At 37.2% G+C, this 16,594-nt stretch overlaps 1 protein-coding gene across 1 annotated transcript in view; it reads left to right on the top strand.

Annotated features, from left to right (window-relative positions):
• Positions 1-567: 567 nt before the first annotated feature.
• Positions 568-16,594, top strand: part of LOC108037609 — a 32,453-nt gene continuing 16,426 nt past the window's right edge. Inside the window, 4 exon segments of the mRNA XM_044457014.1 lie at positions 568-2,692; positions 10,939-11,067; positions 11,147-11,454; positions 12,850-13,066. Coding sequence (XP_044312949.1) covers positions 2,593-2,692; positions 10,939-11,067; positions 11,147-11,454; positions 12,850-13,066 — 754 coding nt within the window. The 5' untranslated portion in view covers positions 568-2,592.

The raw sequence follows: 16,594 nt of genomic DNA, 5'->3' as shown, positions 1-16,594 counted from the left end.
CTGAGAAGTGCATTTTCAACGTTTTATAAATTGGCCGAAGTTAAAAATATCTTTGGTTTTAAAAGATTCCGTGTTATTACGTAACTGTAAGGACGTTTTGTCATGTTATGATATGAACATTATCAAATTAACATAGACCTTTATAAAATGGTGAATGGTCTCGAATTCATAAATGGAATCAGATATGAAACAAATAGTAACGTCAATATCAGCCGCAATAGGCAATTGGACATGGTAAAGCGATTTGTTAAGTTGACTGTGAACGTTACATTCGATTTAACTCGTCACTCTTTGCCCCATAGCCGACTGCGGCGGAGCCTCAGCGGCCATGCTGACCCACTTTCACAGTTCGTCAGCCCTTCTCAATGCCGGTTGGTGGTGGGTTTCCTTTTGCCCGGGAAGCAGTTCCGCTCTCTTTACCTAAGACGACATGCGCTGGTCATCCTCACAGAGAGTCGATTTCCAGTACCAAACCTCTCTCGCTGAGTGAATTTCCCTGCCGACACCTCGTTGTCCGAAGCTGCTCGGCCGAGTCCTGGCGGAGGCTGCAGCAGTTCCGCGCAGATATCCGACCGATGTGGACGTGCAGTGCTCGAATCACAGAGACTTACTCTAGCTCGCAATTGCGTACCGCGTCCGAGGCGCTGTTCCCAGCCGAATCAAACGCGAACGGTCCGCTGGCACGTGCTTTTTTCATGCCGAGCTCAAGGTGTTTCTATAAGTGCGTGTGTGTTCCCCTTTTCGTTGAAAGGTAAAATATTGAAGTAAAGCCCCAAAATATATTTTTATAGTGCACAAGCCCTATCCCGCTTCCCTTTTATATAGTCAAAAATAATGAAAATATAAGAACGCAGAATTAAAAAATTAAAACCATTTTGTATAGAGCATTACTTTACCACACACAAACAAAATGCTTTCAAAAAGTTGCAGATTATTCCCTGGTGGTTGGCCCCTGCGCTATGTCCATACTTCGGCGACGTCCTTTGAGCCGCTTAATTTTAATTTGGACGCAGGTTCTGACAGCAACCAATCGCTGTGGTGGCACTCTCTCCCAAATAATGCATTGCACGGCTCTTCCGCCACCATTTTTTAGGCACTCCTGCAGATTTTGGTCGCCGTTCGTCAAGGACGGTGGGAAAACCAGATAAAAGTTGGCACGGATCGCACTATTAATCAAACTTGGAGTGATCTGTTGGTGCTTGTGCTCAGTCGCAGCGCAGGCCAAATTAGATAATTGAATAAGACGGAACGGCAAAGACACCCGAACTCCCGCAACAACAATGTATTTTCCATGGTATTCTCCTAAGAGAGGAATCAGTTTTTTCTACAAACTTTCTGTAGCACGATGTATTATTCAAAGTTTAGTGCCTTCATTCCATTTCTCAGTGCCGACTTTAATAGAAATGAGTGCATGTCCCAGTCCTACAGTGGGTACAATTTGAACAATTGCGGCTGCTCCCATCCCCGGAGGAGACTGTCATTTGCCTAATGCAAGCTGAAAGCTAGGGAGCAAATGACGAATGCCATAATAATTGCAAGCGAAGACATCCCTTGTTATTTGGGCCCCTCCCCGTAGGTTTCTGCTTGTTCTCTCAGTCTAATGCTCGCTTCAAGGGAATTTGGTAATCGTGACCGAAAATATGTCTCCCATCAGTGAAGAAAAAGTTCATTTTGGACGAAAATTGGTTTGCTAATTATAACTCGTGTTTCTGGCTTTTCCGTTTGACAGAGCTGGCAGTGAAGGATCGCAGCAAACGCACATAAGAGATTAGAGAAAAGCAAACAATTCTAGAAGTCCTGTTTAGTTTAAAGAGGCATCGGTTAAAAGCACAGAAAGTCAGCTTGCTTGTCACCAAAATTTCATTTGAAACTCCAGGCGTTTTGCGGATTAGCAAGGGGAGTGTGCCTATGGGTCTATCTGACTTTTCAAGACCTTTTGAGAAACGGTTAGCCCATATAAGTTGGGCATCGCAATAGTTACGAAAATCATCTGCACAAAAACAATTCGAGCGTAATTCGGGTGCATTCAAGTCGTCAGTGATTGCAACTCAAACTCATGTCGGAAAACCAAAAAGTGGTACATATTTCTTTTGATCGGTGAAAATAAAATAAATATATACACAAGCCATTTTGTGCGAAAAAAGCTAAAAAGAGTGGTTGTTGAGCTGATTGCCAATGGGTCTATCTGACTTTTCAAGACCTTTTGAGAAACGGTTAGCCCATATAAGTTGGGCATCGCAATAGTTAGGAAAATCATCTGCACAAAAACAATTCGAGCGTAATTCGGGTGCATTCAAGTCGTCAGTGATTGCAACTCAAACTCATGTCGGAAAACCAAAAAGTGGTACATATTTCTTTTGATCAGTGAAAATAAAATAAATATATACACAAGCAATTTTGTGCGAAAAAAGCTAAAAAGAGTGGTTGTTGAGCTGATTTAACCAGCCCATGAGTGTTGAGAGTGGATATCCCAAGAAAGACAGTAAGAGGGACTTGGACTGTAATGCGAGTGCCCAACGAAGCTGACGATTGCTTTCTCTGCTGCGCAGCCAGTGGATCTACTGACTATAACTTTCTCGCCTCTGCTAGAGAATGGATTACTCGAAGGCCAGGAGCCTGGTGCTGTCTTTGCTGTGCGTTATCAATGCTGCAACGGTGGATGGTGAAATCATTTTTCGTATCGATCCGTTGGGTAAGTTAAAAAGAACCTATTTCAAATAAGGAAAATTGAAAGGAAATCAACTTCGACAAGGCGAAGTTTATATACCCTTGCAGTTATTACAAAAGGACTACATTTCGATTTCTATGCCTAAATATGTCGATTTTGCGCTGCATTTTGCCAACTATATGATTTTGTTGTCCGATTTTAACAAAACTAAACGCGTACTTTCTGATATAGTAAATAATTACTACATCTTAAAGAAATATTTTGATAAATAGAAAAACAGAAAAAAATTGTATTTTTTTTTTTTTTTTTTTTTTTATTAATTTTTTGATTTTTCTATGGGAGATGTATAATATAGATCTCAGATTTTAATATAATTAAAAACGTAATTCCATAGTATTAAAACATTCCCAAGTCCCAAAGAAAAAAAATAAATTGAAAACAACAAAGTTAAACTTCTCTTTTTTTCCGATTGTTTCCATGGGAGCAATATAATATTGTCGCCCGATCCAGCTCGTTCCAATTTATATACTACCTGCAATAGAAAGACAACGAGCAAAGGAAGTAAAATAAAGTATAAATAGATAATACAGAGATTGTACAGATCGTACCATTATATCCTATAGCTTTCGTAGGAACGATTGCCTCCGTGCTTGCACTTAGATGAGAGAGCTATATTTCTGATTTAATAAATGTACGTATCATTAAATATTAGTGTTTGGTTAACTGATATTTTATGAAAAGTGGCAAAACTTCTTCAATTCTTATTTCGGAAATTTATTTATTTCCTTGCAAGTCAGACGTCCGTAAAAGAGATGCAGCATAATTATTTCGAATTGCAACCTCTGCAATGCGTCGTCCTTTCGTCCTATTTGAAACCTCGGTGATATCCTTTCTTGGGCATCCCCGATATACATTATAAGCTTTTGGTTGGGAACAGAATTTTATTATAATGATTTCATTGCACAAGCCAATCAGAATATCTTTTCAAAAATATTGATAGTTACCACTTAACGAATTGCCTAAACAATGCAAACTTCTTACAAAAATAAATAGTTGATTCCATTTCGTAATGCTTGTAAAGTCGGCTCATATTTCTTATTTATTATGTCCTTAATTAACGCATCTAGCTCATTTTTATTTCTTACGTAACGTTTTGCGAGAATACTCGCATTGGTAAACAATTAACTAACAAAATATAGAGCTTCTGAAATAAAAATGAGGTTATGTTGAATTTTGAAGAAACCATATTTAAAATCTTTAAATATTAATAAATAACAGGAGGTACATTTCATTTGGGGACAACCGGGGGAAAACACTTAAAAGTTTTCTTAAACATTGTAATGTACAAAATATACATACGTACTAAAACAGTCTCTCTCTTTAACAAAGATTAACACAAACGCAAATTATTTATATATTTATTTGTATAAATAAAGTACATACGACTATGTACAATATCCATTCCAATCGTTTTTGATTTGAGAGGGTTTTAAAATTTATCTTAATTTTTGAAATTCACTGCACTGCGGACAAATTGCAAATACATAAACACTTGTTCGCTCTTTTCATTCAATTTCTGGGAAGTCCCGTTATAAATGGAAACAAATTGTATGATGTAAAAAAGGTTGGACAATAAGCTGATCCAAAAACCGGCTTTCGCTGGAATCAAATTTTTATACCCGTTACTCGTAGAGTAAAAGGGTATATTGTATTCGTGCAAAAGTATGTAACAGGTAGAAGGAAGCGTTTCCGACTCTATAAAGTATATATATTCTTGTTCAGGATCACTAGCCGAGTCGATTTAGCCATGTCCGTCTGTCCGTCTCTCCGTCTGTCCGTCTGTCTGTCCGTATGAACGCTGAGATCTCGGAAACTATAAAATCTAGAAGATTGGCATTTTGCATGTAGATTTTAGGAGTTCCTACGCAGCGCAAGTTTGTTTCAAAATGGTGCCACGCCCCCTCTGACGCCCACAAGCCACAAGCTGTGGCCACAGTTTTGATGATATTATGAAAATTTTAATTGATATGTATTTGTTTCGTCAATAAATATCGATTGGCCTAATAAAAGTTTGCCACGCCCACTCTAACGCCCAAAAACCCATTAAACGCTTAAGCCTGGCTAGCGCCTACATTTCCGCCTTTCATGGCGCCATCTAACGGATGACTTTGGAACAGCTGGCCAGGGTGCTGAGTCAACGTTAATTCTCGATAATTTCTATTAAAGGAAATTGCGATGGTTTTCATTTCTCAATACCGAACTATATCCCAAGAACTATGCCAATCAAATCTAGTTAGCCAAATTGGAGGTCTGAGTCAAACAATGGCGTATGTATGTAAGCATATACATATGTATGTATTTACATTGTACACAGTTGCAATTGCCCGGCAAAGATAACTCCTTTCAAAGAAAGCTATTCGCTATACCCGTTACTCGTGTTGTGCAAACATTTAGACTTTAATGTACATAATACTATTTAAGAATGTATGTGTTTAGCCAATATAAGTATGTATGTTTAATATTTCTATTAATTTATTGCACTCAAAACATAAACATAAACACAGCTGCTGGTGCAGGACAAAAGCTGCCTGCGCTAAAGCAGCGCAGTGCTCGTGCTGTAAAGCTGCCGGCACTAAGAGATCGCCGAATTCAAATTGATAATTTGAACTTTTTGTCTTTATACCCGTTACTCGTAGAGTAAAAGGGTATATTGTATTCGTGCAAAAGTATGTAACAGCTAGAAGGAAGCGTTTCCGACCCTATAAAGTATATATATTCTTGATCAGGGTCACTAGCCGAGTCGATATAGCCATGTCCGTCTGTCCGTCTGTCCGTCTGTCCGTCTGTCCGTCTGTCCGTCTGTCCGTCTGTCCGTCTGTCTGTCCGTCTGTCTGTCTGTCTGTCTGTCCGTATGAACGCTGAGATCTCGGAAACTATAAAAGCTAGAAGATTGGCATTTTGCATGTAGATTTGGGGAGTTCCTACGCAGCGCAAGTTTGTTTCAAAATGGTGCCACGCCCCCTCTGACGCCCACAATCGCTTATATACGATTTTAAAAATTTAAATATTTCGGAAAAGTAAAAATGCAGTTGTATTGTGTTTATCAATACCTATCGAAATGTAGAATAAATTTTTCAAATCGGACCATTCGTTAAAAAGTTATGCGTGATCAAAGTTTCTATCTCCATCTCCCTCGCACTCCCTTTACCTGAGTAACGGGTATCTGATAGTCAGGGCACCCGACTATAGCGTTCTCTCTTGTTTTTTCCTGTGGTCACTACAATTCACATTATGTTAAAAAAAAAACAAAAAAAAACACAAGAAGGCATATTTATATAAAGTTGTTTAGCTGAGTAACGGGTATCTAATAGTCGAGGCCCTCGACTATAGCGTTCTCTCTTGTTTATTTTGGCCTATGGCATCGACCGCTGTGCAATGGTTATAAATGCTATTAAATATCAGCCAGCAAATTAGAAGGGGTGGCCGACCAAAGTTATTGGCCAAAAGGTCAGTGGATCGTTTAGAAAGACAGTCAAGAATGGAGCCTTTTGCATCTGATGCATCACAAAACAGAACTTGTAACTTATATGTACGTTTGGAAACAATGAGAAGCAAACCCGAAATAGTAACCTCATTTCAAGAAGTACCGTTAATGACAAAAAACATGCCGCCAAACGTTTACAATTAGCCAGACAGCACTAGAATTGTCCTTGGAAAAATGGATGAATATTTTGTGAATGACTCCAGAATAGTTTTGTTTGGAGGCCGTGGCTCCTGAAGTTTGTGTGACGACCACCCTCGAAAAATAACTTTTTTAAGGTAAAGTGGTTTTATAAGTTTGGAGCAGTATATTGGGTCGAAGCCATTATGAAAAAAAGCCATTATGAAAAATTCCAAGTTCCTAAGTTGCTATGAATTAATATTAACTAGTTAAGTTTCAATAAAAATTAAAAAATTCGGAAAAAAATTAATTAATTGGGGTTGCCAGAAAACTTCAGTAGGCACTAATATTATTTTGACCGCAGCAGGTATATCGATATTTGCAACTATTTTTTTTGCACTATATGACTTCAAACAAGAAAGGAAAGCTAACTAACCCTTGCAAAATATTCTGTAAATTATATTGGTTGGCCAAAAAATAAAACCAATAAAAAATCCCAACATCCTAGTCTTAAAAACACCAAAGTTATGGCATTTGCGATCGTTCAGTTATATGGCAGCTATAGGATATAGTCGGCCGATCCCTATGAAATTTGGTAGGTCGGATTGATTGGCCAAATATAAAACCCGTATAAAATCCAAACTTCTTAACTTTACAAACAGTACAACAATATCGGAATTGCGATATTTTTTTGATATTTTTTGATATTTTTGTCTTGGGTCGCTCTGAATTCCAAAGCGACATCGACTGAAAGAATTCAGGCGCGAAACAAAAAAATTGAGTGTAAAATCAATCTATACGGATATAAAAAACGACGTCCGCCATCAAATGTGTTGTGTGCTACTCAAGAAGCAGGATGACTGACGCACACATAACGCAAAGGGTGTTATTAAAATCCCAAAACCCTGCATACTGGTCATAAAATATATATAATAAAATACTATTGTTTTTAAAAAGAAACATTGTCTTTTTATTGCGGGCGGTCAATTTTTCATTTAACACAAAAATATCAAATATATCAAATATATCGACATTTTTATGTGATATTTTAAATATTATCATTTTTTTTTTTGATAAAAAACAACCCTATATAGGATATAGTCGGCCGATCCCGACCGTTGGGACTTATATACTGCGTGCAAAGGAACGAAGGGTGTGTGCAAAGTTTAAATTCGATATCTTAAAACTGAGAGACTAGTTCGCGTAGAAACAGACAGACGGACAGACGGACATGCTTATATCAACTCAGGAGGCGATCCTGATCAAGAATATAAATACCTTAAATGGTCGGAGATGTTTCCTTTACTGCGTTGCACACTTCTAACTAAAATTATAATACCCTCTGCAAGGATATAAAAATGTATGTTGTGCATACATTTGGCCTAAGAGCCTAGGTCAAAGTCTGATTCCAATATTTTGGTAAACATGTACAGAATGCTGAAAACATTTTGATTAATGGTCGCATTAAAAAGATAAAATCAAATACCAGTCTTTACAAATAGAAAAAATTGCCAAATTTGAAAGCATCAAGGAAAAGGAAAAATGAGGATATTTGCTAGATGCTGGCAGCATCTTCCGTTCCACTTATTCCTTCTCTGCACCATGTAAAGTCACGAGAAGGGTTAGAATCAAATGATTAGTCTATTAGATATTTTACGAATTGTGATAATTACTTACAGATACCAAAGTCGGGAAGAATTCTTTAAAAACCTTTATTGATAATAATATTTAAAGCTTCTGGAGCATCGATTTTAAAGGTCGATACAATACAAAAATAATTCGAAAAAGCGATCTATTAGACCATCTATGTGGTAAAAAACTTTTATTCAATTCAGTTAAAACATATAGAATCATACCTTTCCATAAAAGTTGTTCAGTTTTTAATTCACCATCTTAGTAATAATTTACAATCGTCTCATTAAGGTCTTATTTTAATCTTTTTGTCTAATTAGTATCCTTACCCGAGTCGATATAGAACATCTGACTGAGATTAAATAGCTTAAATGCAAATTCACAAATGTAAAGACGGTCAATGAAATAGCATTTAAAAACCAAAGGATCATATCAACCGCCCATGAGGTCTCTAGTAAATATCAAGATGTTTTTATCTGTGAAGTATTTGATAACACATGTAGGAAAAGCTTTAAGCTTTAAGCTTTTATATAAAGATAATGGTTTCCTCTGAAGCAGACGTATTGCGACTAGTCCTATGATCAAGAAAATGTCTTCTTCCTTTTTGAGCCACAAAAATAAAATTCATTAACAACAAATTTAGAGTTTTATTTTTTTTATTATTTGTAAGATTTATTTTAAAAATCACAAGATAATGAGTTTTATTTAGTTTTATTTTTATACCCTTGCAGAGGGTATTATAATTTTGGTCAAAAGTGTGCAACGCAGTAAAGGAGACATCTCCGACCCTATAAAGTATATATATTCTTGATCAGGATCACCTCTTGAGTTGATATAGCCATGTCCGTCTGTCCGTCTGTCTGTTTCTACGCAAACTAGTCTCTCAGTTTTAAAGATATCGAATTGAAACTTTGCACACACCCTTCTTTCCTTTGCACGCAGTATATAAGTCGGAACGGCCGGGATCGGCCGACTATATCCTATAGCTGCCATACAACTGATTGATCGCAAATGCTATAACTTTGGTGTTTGTAAAGTTAGGAAGTTGAGATTTTCTGAAGGTTTTATTTTTGGCCAATCAATCCGACCTACCAAATTTCATAAGGATCGGTCGACTATATCATATAGCTATTATACAACTGAACGATCGGAAATGCCATAACTTTGGTGTTTGTAAGGTTAGGAAGTTAAGATTTTCTATGGGTTTCAGTTTTAGCCAATCAATCCGACCTACCTAGTTTCATAAGGATCTATCCTATAGCTGCCATATAACTGAACGATTGAAAATGCCATAACTTTGGTGTTTTTAAAGTTAGGAAGTTCGGATTTTTTATGAGTATTAAGAATGTTTCATATGAATAATTTTGAAGAATATAATTTACAGAGTATTCTGCAAGGGTATATCAACTTCGGCTCCGCCCGAAGTTAGCTTTCCTTTCTTGTTTTGTTATAAAAGTGTGAGGTGTGGAGAAGGATTAAATTAAAAGTTAACTTAGTCCTTTCGTTATTGTCACTGCTAATCCGCTTGCCTTGGCCATCTCTGTTGGTCGCTTCTGGGGGATGCTCCATCTGATCGTGTATTCGGAGACGATCCTGAGAAGCTCGTTGGGACTCTCTCGGCCTATCCTTTAACAACATTTTTTTTTGTTTACACGAAAAAATAAGCTGTAATAAAAATAAACATTTTTATGATGTGTATAATATAGTCCTAGTTGCATTTCCATGCTTATAAACATTTTAAGTTAATATAATTATAAACTACAACAAGAAAGGAAAGCTAACTTCGGGCGGAGCCGAAGTTGAAATACCCTTGCAGAATATTCTGCAAATTATATTCTTTAAAACTATTCATATGATACATTCTTAATACTCATAAAAAATCCCACCTTCCTAACCTTAAAAACACCAAAGTTATGGCATTTCCAATCGTTCAGTTATATGGCAGTTACAGGATATAGTCGGCCGATCTATATGAAATTTGGTAGGTCGGATTAATTGGCCAAAAATAAAACCCATAGGAAATCCCAACTTTCTAACTTTACAAACACCAAAGTTATTTCATTTCCGATCAATCAGTTATATGGCAGCTATAGGATATAGTCGGCCGATCCTTATGAAATTTGATATGTCGGATTGATTGGGCAAAAATAAAACCCATAGAGAATCCCAACTTTCTAACTTAACAAACACCAAAGTTATGGCATTTCCGATCAATCAGTTATATAGCAGCTATAGGATATAGTCGGCCGATCCTTATGAAATTTGGTACGTCGGATTGATTGGCCAAATATAAAACCCATAGAAAGTCCCAACTTCCTAACTGCAGAGTTATGGCATTTCCGATCAATCAGTTATATGGCAGCTATAGGATATAGTCGGCCGATCCCGGCCGTTCCGACTATATACTGCGTGCAAAGGAAAGAAAGGTGTGTGCAAAGTTTCAATTCGATATCTTTAAAACTGAGAGACTAGTTCGCGTAGAAACAGACAGACGGACAGACAGACGGACAGACGGACATGGCTATATCAACTCAGGAGGTGATCCTGATCAAGAATATATATACTTTATAGGGTCGGTGATGTCTCCTTCACTGCGTTGCACACTTTTGACCAAAATTATAATACCCTCTCTCTATAAAAAAGTACTAAAGGTCTATGAGCAAATGTGGGATGTAACCTGAACTTATGATAAAAAAGAAAATAAAATTAAAAATGTATTTCTGTCAGAATTAGAGTAAATTAAATTTAAATTTACCAAAAAGTTACTCAATTTAAGTAGTTTTGGAATAATTTTGGGAATATTTTTAAAAACGTTTTAAGCTAAAAAATGTCATTTCATTCTTTTTTAAAACATTTTTAACTTATTTAATAATTTTAGAATTTTCTCAGCTGTGAGTTTCGGGTTTCTAGGAAAATGTTATGATATTGTAAAACAAAAACATAATTTGCCTCTTTTTTATCTTGCTTTTTGACTTAGCTTTGTTATCGGCCACTTTGCGCACATATCAGAAAGCGGCTTGTGATTCGGATCAGGTGGTTATTGCCTGCCCTCGTGGTACCAGCATTTCAATCGAGTTTGCCCAATACAACAAGTTCGTAGCGAAAGGTAAGTTAGAAAGCCACTTGATTCTCTTGATGCGAATTTGTTTCTACTTTGTGTGAATTCTTCGGTATCCTTCTCGCAGATGGCTACAGTATCGAAGAGCTATGTCCAGGGTCAGGGAATGCAGGACCTGTAATCCGGGGCAGGTCGAAGCATCTGCTCCGCGGGTCTATCTTTGGCTCTTCCTCACTGAAACTACCGTCGAGCAGATATATTAATGGCGGCTATGGCCTTGCAGTACCATTGCAAACTGTCGATGAATCTAACAGCACCATTGCAAGGGGCTCCGAATTGGTCTCCGGCACGACTGGCTCTGTTGACGACGTGCAAAGTTCGGATTACAACAGTGAAAACCCTTCTGAAAACTGCATGTGGCCAAATGCCTTACAGGTAATTAACTAGAAAGCATGAAAAGCTAATAATGTCTTAAAGATCGTGCTTTCAACCGCCATAACAGAATGTGGTTTTAAATATGTAATGAAATACTAAAATAGTTTGATACTGTCTTTTTAACATTTAAACAATGTTTTCACAAATTTTCAACGACAAAATAAAATAAATAAGCCGTTCACAGCCAAGCTCCGTAGGCACCTCCAATTGTATTGAATTTTTGGATTTTTGGTAACACTTTGAAGTCAAAAACGTGAATTTAGCCTGAAAATTCGATATATTAGTTGTTATAAAATTAACAAGAGAGAACGGTATAGTCGAGTGCCTCGACTATTAGATACCCGTTACTCAGCTAAACAACTTAATATAAATATGCCTTCTGGTGTGTTTTTCGCCGCTCGAATTAGCACCTTGGCCAGCTGTTCCAAAGTCATCCGTTAGATGGCGCCATGAAAGGCGGAAATGTAGCGCTAGCCAGGCTTAAGCGTTTAATGGGTTTTTGGGCGTTAGAGTGGGCGTGGCAAACTTTTATTAGGCCAGGTATTGACGAAACAAATACATATCAATTAAAATTTTCATAATAGCATCAATACTGTGGCCACAGCTTGTGGCTTGTGGGCGTCAGAGGGGGCGTGGCACCATTTGTAAACAAACTTGCGCTGCGTAGGAACTCCTAAAATATACATGCAAAATGCCAATCCTCTAGCTTTTATAGTTTCTGAGATCTCAGCGTTCATACGGACAGACAGACAGACGGACAGACGGACATGGCTAGATCGACTCGGCTAGTGATCCTGAACAAGAATTAATATACTTTATAGGGTCGGAAACGCTTCCTTCTACCTGTTACATACTTTTGCACGAATACAATATACCCTTTTACTCTACGAGTAACGGGTATAAAAATTTGATTCGAGCGAAAACCGGTTTTTGGATCAGCTTATTGTCCAACCTTTTTTACATCATACAATTTGTTTCCATTTATAACGGGACTTCCCAGAAATTGAATGAAAAGAGCGAACAAGTGTTTATGTATTTGCAATTTGTCCGCAGTGCAGTGAATTTCAAAAATTAAGATAAATTTTAAAACCCTCTCAAATCAAAAACGATTGGAATGGATATTGTACATAGTCGTATGTACTTTATTTATAGTTTCCGAGATCTCAGACAGACGGACAGACGGACATGGCTAGATCGACTCGGTTAGTGATCCTGAACAAGAATTAATATACTTTATAGGGTCGGAAACGCTTCCTTCTACCTGTTACATACTTTTGCATGAATACAATATACCCTTTTACTCTACGAGTAACGGGTATAAAAATGGCAATTACGTGTCGTTGCATCTGGGTCTGAAGTACAACTAATGCTTGTTTTTATTTTCCCTATTTTCAGTACTCCTTACTGCAAACTGTGGTCGAGGCCTGCCAGAAAAAGAAGCACTGCAAGTTCCACGGATCTCCACAGTTCTATGGACAGGGCGCCAGCGGTGTGGGCGACTCGTCGGGAACGAGCAGCTATCACAGCAGCACGGCTAGCTCCCATGCAATAAGCAGCGACCCATGCCCCAAGCGCAGGAAAATTGTCGAAGTCGCCTATAAATGCCGCCCATGTAAGTGACCCCTATATAACACAAATTTAGTCTCAACAACAACAACCATCACCTCAGCACCAATGGTAATGTTAACTGGGCTAACTCGGTTTCCATTCTTTTTTGGATAACTACAAAGCAGTCATGGGGGCACACAAGCGAAAAATGTAGTCAGGTGAAATGGGAACGAGTCGTTAGGAGGTATTGAGTTCTCTGTTAGCATGGCTAAAAGTCAGTTGCAATAGGAAAATTTTAAAGTCGTCTCTGGGACATTAAGGTGCTTTGCAAGCAACACAAAACATCGATAAAACAAAAATATCCTTACCATTGTCAAGCATCGGTCGCGATTAAAAGGCACAAGCCAACAAATTGAATTTAATAGCAAATATGCCGTTTGAAAGTATCCCGACCCAGTGATAACTATAATGAGCTTGGCGTCTGAGACCAGCCTCTTGTTGACTATTTAACTCGAACAATTAGATAATTTATTTATGTGAGCTTATTATTTAGTTCATACAATTTTGCTTATTAGGTATTGAGAGGTATTTGTAATTGTTGTTCCTAAAAAACGTTTTGTAAAAACTGTTTTTTGTAAAAACAATATGTAGTCTAAACATCCAGGTTTCAACTTTGTGCACTCTTATACCATTGCAGAGGGTAATTTTTCTATTGTACATACATTGGAATGGGCCGGATCGGACGCTTAGATCATATAGATCATATAGCTTCCATAGAAATAATCGGAAAATAAATGAAAATAAATTATAACCTCTGTGTTTTTACAGATATACTCTTAGAAATAGCAATTTTAATTTATCGGTTAACCGACCCAAGTTCGTTGGTTTTACACTTCGGCTTGCCGGCTTACCTTCTTAATATTCAAGTTAAAATTTCTGTTAAAGGCAAAAAACAAACGTGGAATAAAAAATATTACTGAAATTTTAGAAAATTTGCACTAAAATGAATGAGAAATTTTCGTAATATGATTTGTAGAAGCTTGTGCAAGCCAATTTTCAAACCAATAGGACAATTTCCATACCTATCTTAGGGGATATCTGCCCACCAAAAAGGTGGGTAACTTCAAGAACTACAAGAAAGGAAAGGTAACTTCGGGCGGAGCCAAAGTTGATATACCCTTGCAGAATATACTGTAAATTATATTGGTTGGCCAAAAATAAAAACTATAAAAAATCCCAACTTCCTAACTTTAAAAACACCAAAGTTATGGCATTTTTGATCGTTCAGTTATATGACAGCTATAGCTATGCTGAAATACTCGATGTTAAGAGGCCCATGTGCAGGCAAATATGTCTTTCTAGTTTATTGGTATTATATATTTTAATAGACAGTGAGCCAGTCTTATTAGCAAAATCGCTAACGTTGTCTCTTAACAGAGGTTAAACATGAAAGGAATGCCCAGGCAGCTGTTACATTTTGTTATTCTTTATTTCGATTTGTATTCTTATAGGGTTAAAATCAATAAAGCAGCTTTTCAGATAAATTCGTCGATCGCCCCTATGGCAGCTATACGATATAGTCGTCCTATTATCATACAATTAAAATGCCCAATAATATAGATGTAGGCCCAGAAAACGGGATTATTTTGACTAGTGAGTTCGATTGTCTTAGCTACGAAAAAAAGTGGGGTATTAAGAATGTGATTGCTAAGATTGCTACCAGAGAGTATAAAGAGCACATTAATATTTTAAGGTAAAAGAAACTTATGTTGGGGCAATAAAGGTAACTTATGGAATCCGGGCAATGACTTTCAACCTCCCGCTGAGTTTCTGAGACTTTTGGATATGTGCTCCTATTTTGGAGGTTATCATTTATCGATAAACGATCCCAGGAGGTCCCCAGAAAGACATAACATTCGTGTTTGGAATTGAAAAAAAACAAGAAAGGAAGCAAGCTTTGGCAAGCCGAAGTTTCTATACCCATGCAGTTTTTACAAAACGACTACATTTCGATTTCAATACCTTTATTATTAAAAACAATGAAGCTATGTTGATTTTGCGCTGCATTTTTCCATTGTTTCTATAGCAGCTAGATTTTAATTTACGTAAAACCGTGATTTAATAATATTTAAATATTACCAAAAACAAAAAAAAAATTAAAAACAAGAAAGGAAAGCTAACTTCGGGCGGAGCTGAAGTTGATATACCCTTGCAGAATATTCTGTAAATTATATTCTTCAAAATTATTCATATGATGCATTCTTAATACTCATAAAAAGTCCCAACTTCCTAACTTTAAAAACACCAAAGTTATGGCTTTTCCGATCGTTCAGTTATATGGCAGCTATATGATATAGTCGCCCGATCCGGCTCGTTCCTACTTATATACTACCTGCAATAGAAAGACAAATTATGGGAAAGTTTCAATCAGATAGCTTGAAAACTGAGGGACTAGTTTGCGTAGAAACGGACGGACGCACAGACGGACATGGCTAGATCGGATCTTCTGGTGATGCTGATCAATAATATATATACCTTATATGGTCGAAAATGTCTCCTTCACTGCGTTGCAAACTTTTGACTGAAATTATAATTCCCTCTGGAAGGGTATAACAACAAAGTTATAATATTTTTTAAAATATATTTTTTTTCGATTTTTCCTCTGAGAGCTATATGATATAGTCGCCCGATCCGGCGCGTTCCTTATTATATACTACCTGCAATAGAAAAACAACTTTTGCGAAAGTTTCAAGCAGATAGTTTGCAAAGTTTCCAAAGCCCCCGTGGTTCTCTCGTAGACTCTCTTTCCTAAAACATTCCATGGGTAGACTTTTTACGAAATTTTAGAGTTCAAGTTCACCATTCGATGTATCTAATAGCTCGTTCCAATTTCTTAGTCCGCAATATGTTACAATAGTTACCTAAACCATTGCAGAATAGAATTCCAAGACAACACCAAGCAGTTCTACGCATTTGGTAATTCGAAATGAAAATCGCAACAATTTCAATCTTGCCTTCACCTTGTGACGACATCTGCCTCTAGTGACGCCGATATTGCGAACTTATTTGCACAACTTTTCCAGTCCACGCATTTATCTTTCAGTTACAATAACACTTCATCCTACCCCTACCCTCTTCCCCACTCCAACTGTATTTTCACGCCCGTAATTAGTGAGGATGATGTTTTACAAAATCTGAAAACAATCAAGATGTCTTTTTCTTCGGGCCCTGATCTTGTACCGAGCTGTATTAAAAAAAATGTGCCAATGCTTTGTGCAAACCTTTATCTAAACTTTTTCAGATACTCCTCCTTCATTTGTATTTCCCTGAAGTTTGGAAGGAATCGTTTATCATTCCACTTTATAAAAAGGGAAGCAAATCGGACATTAAAAAACTACCGCGGTATTGCAAAACCTAGCGCGATCCCCAAGTTTTTTGAACAGCTTATTACCGCTCAGCTACTGCACCAATGGAGTAATGCCCCCAACTCAGCATGGTTTTATGAAACTAAGGTCAACGACTACAAATCTTCAGGAATTTACCTCAGTCATTAGAAGCGCTTTTAAAAATTACAATCAAACTGATGTTAGTT

This window comes from Drosophila rhopaloa, unplaced genomic scaffold (assembly GCF_018152115.1).
Source record: "Drosophila rhopaloa isolate 14029-0021.01 unplaced genomic scaffold, ASM1815211v1 contig_155, whole genome shotgun sequence".
Classification (NCBI taxonomy): domain Eukaryota; kingdom Metazoa; phylum Arthropoda; class Insecta; order Diptera; family Drosophilidae; genus Drosophila; species Drosophila rhopaloa.
The sequence above is the reverse complement of the archived record's forward strand: the minus strand, read 5'-3'. Positions and strand labels throughout refer to the sequence as shown.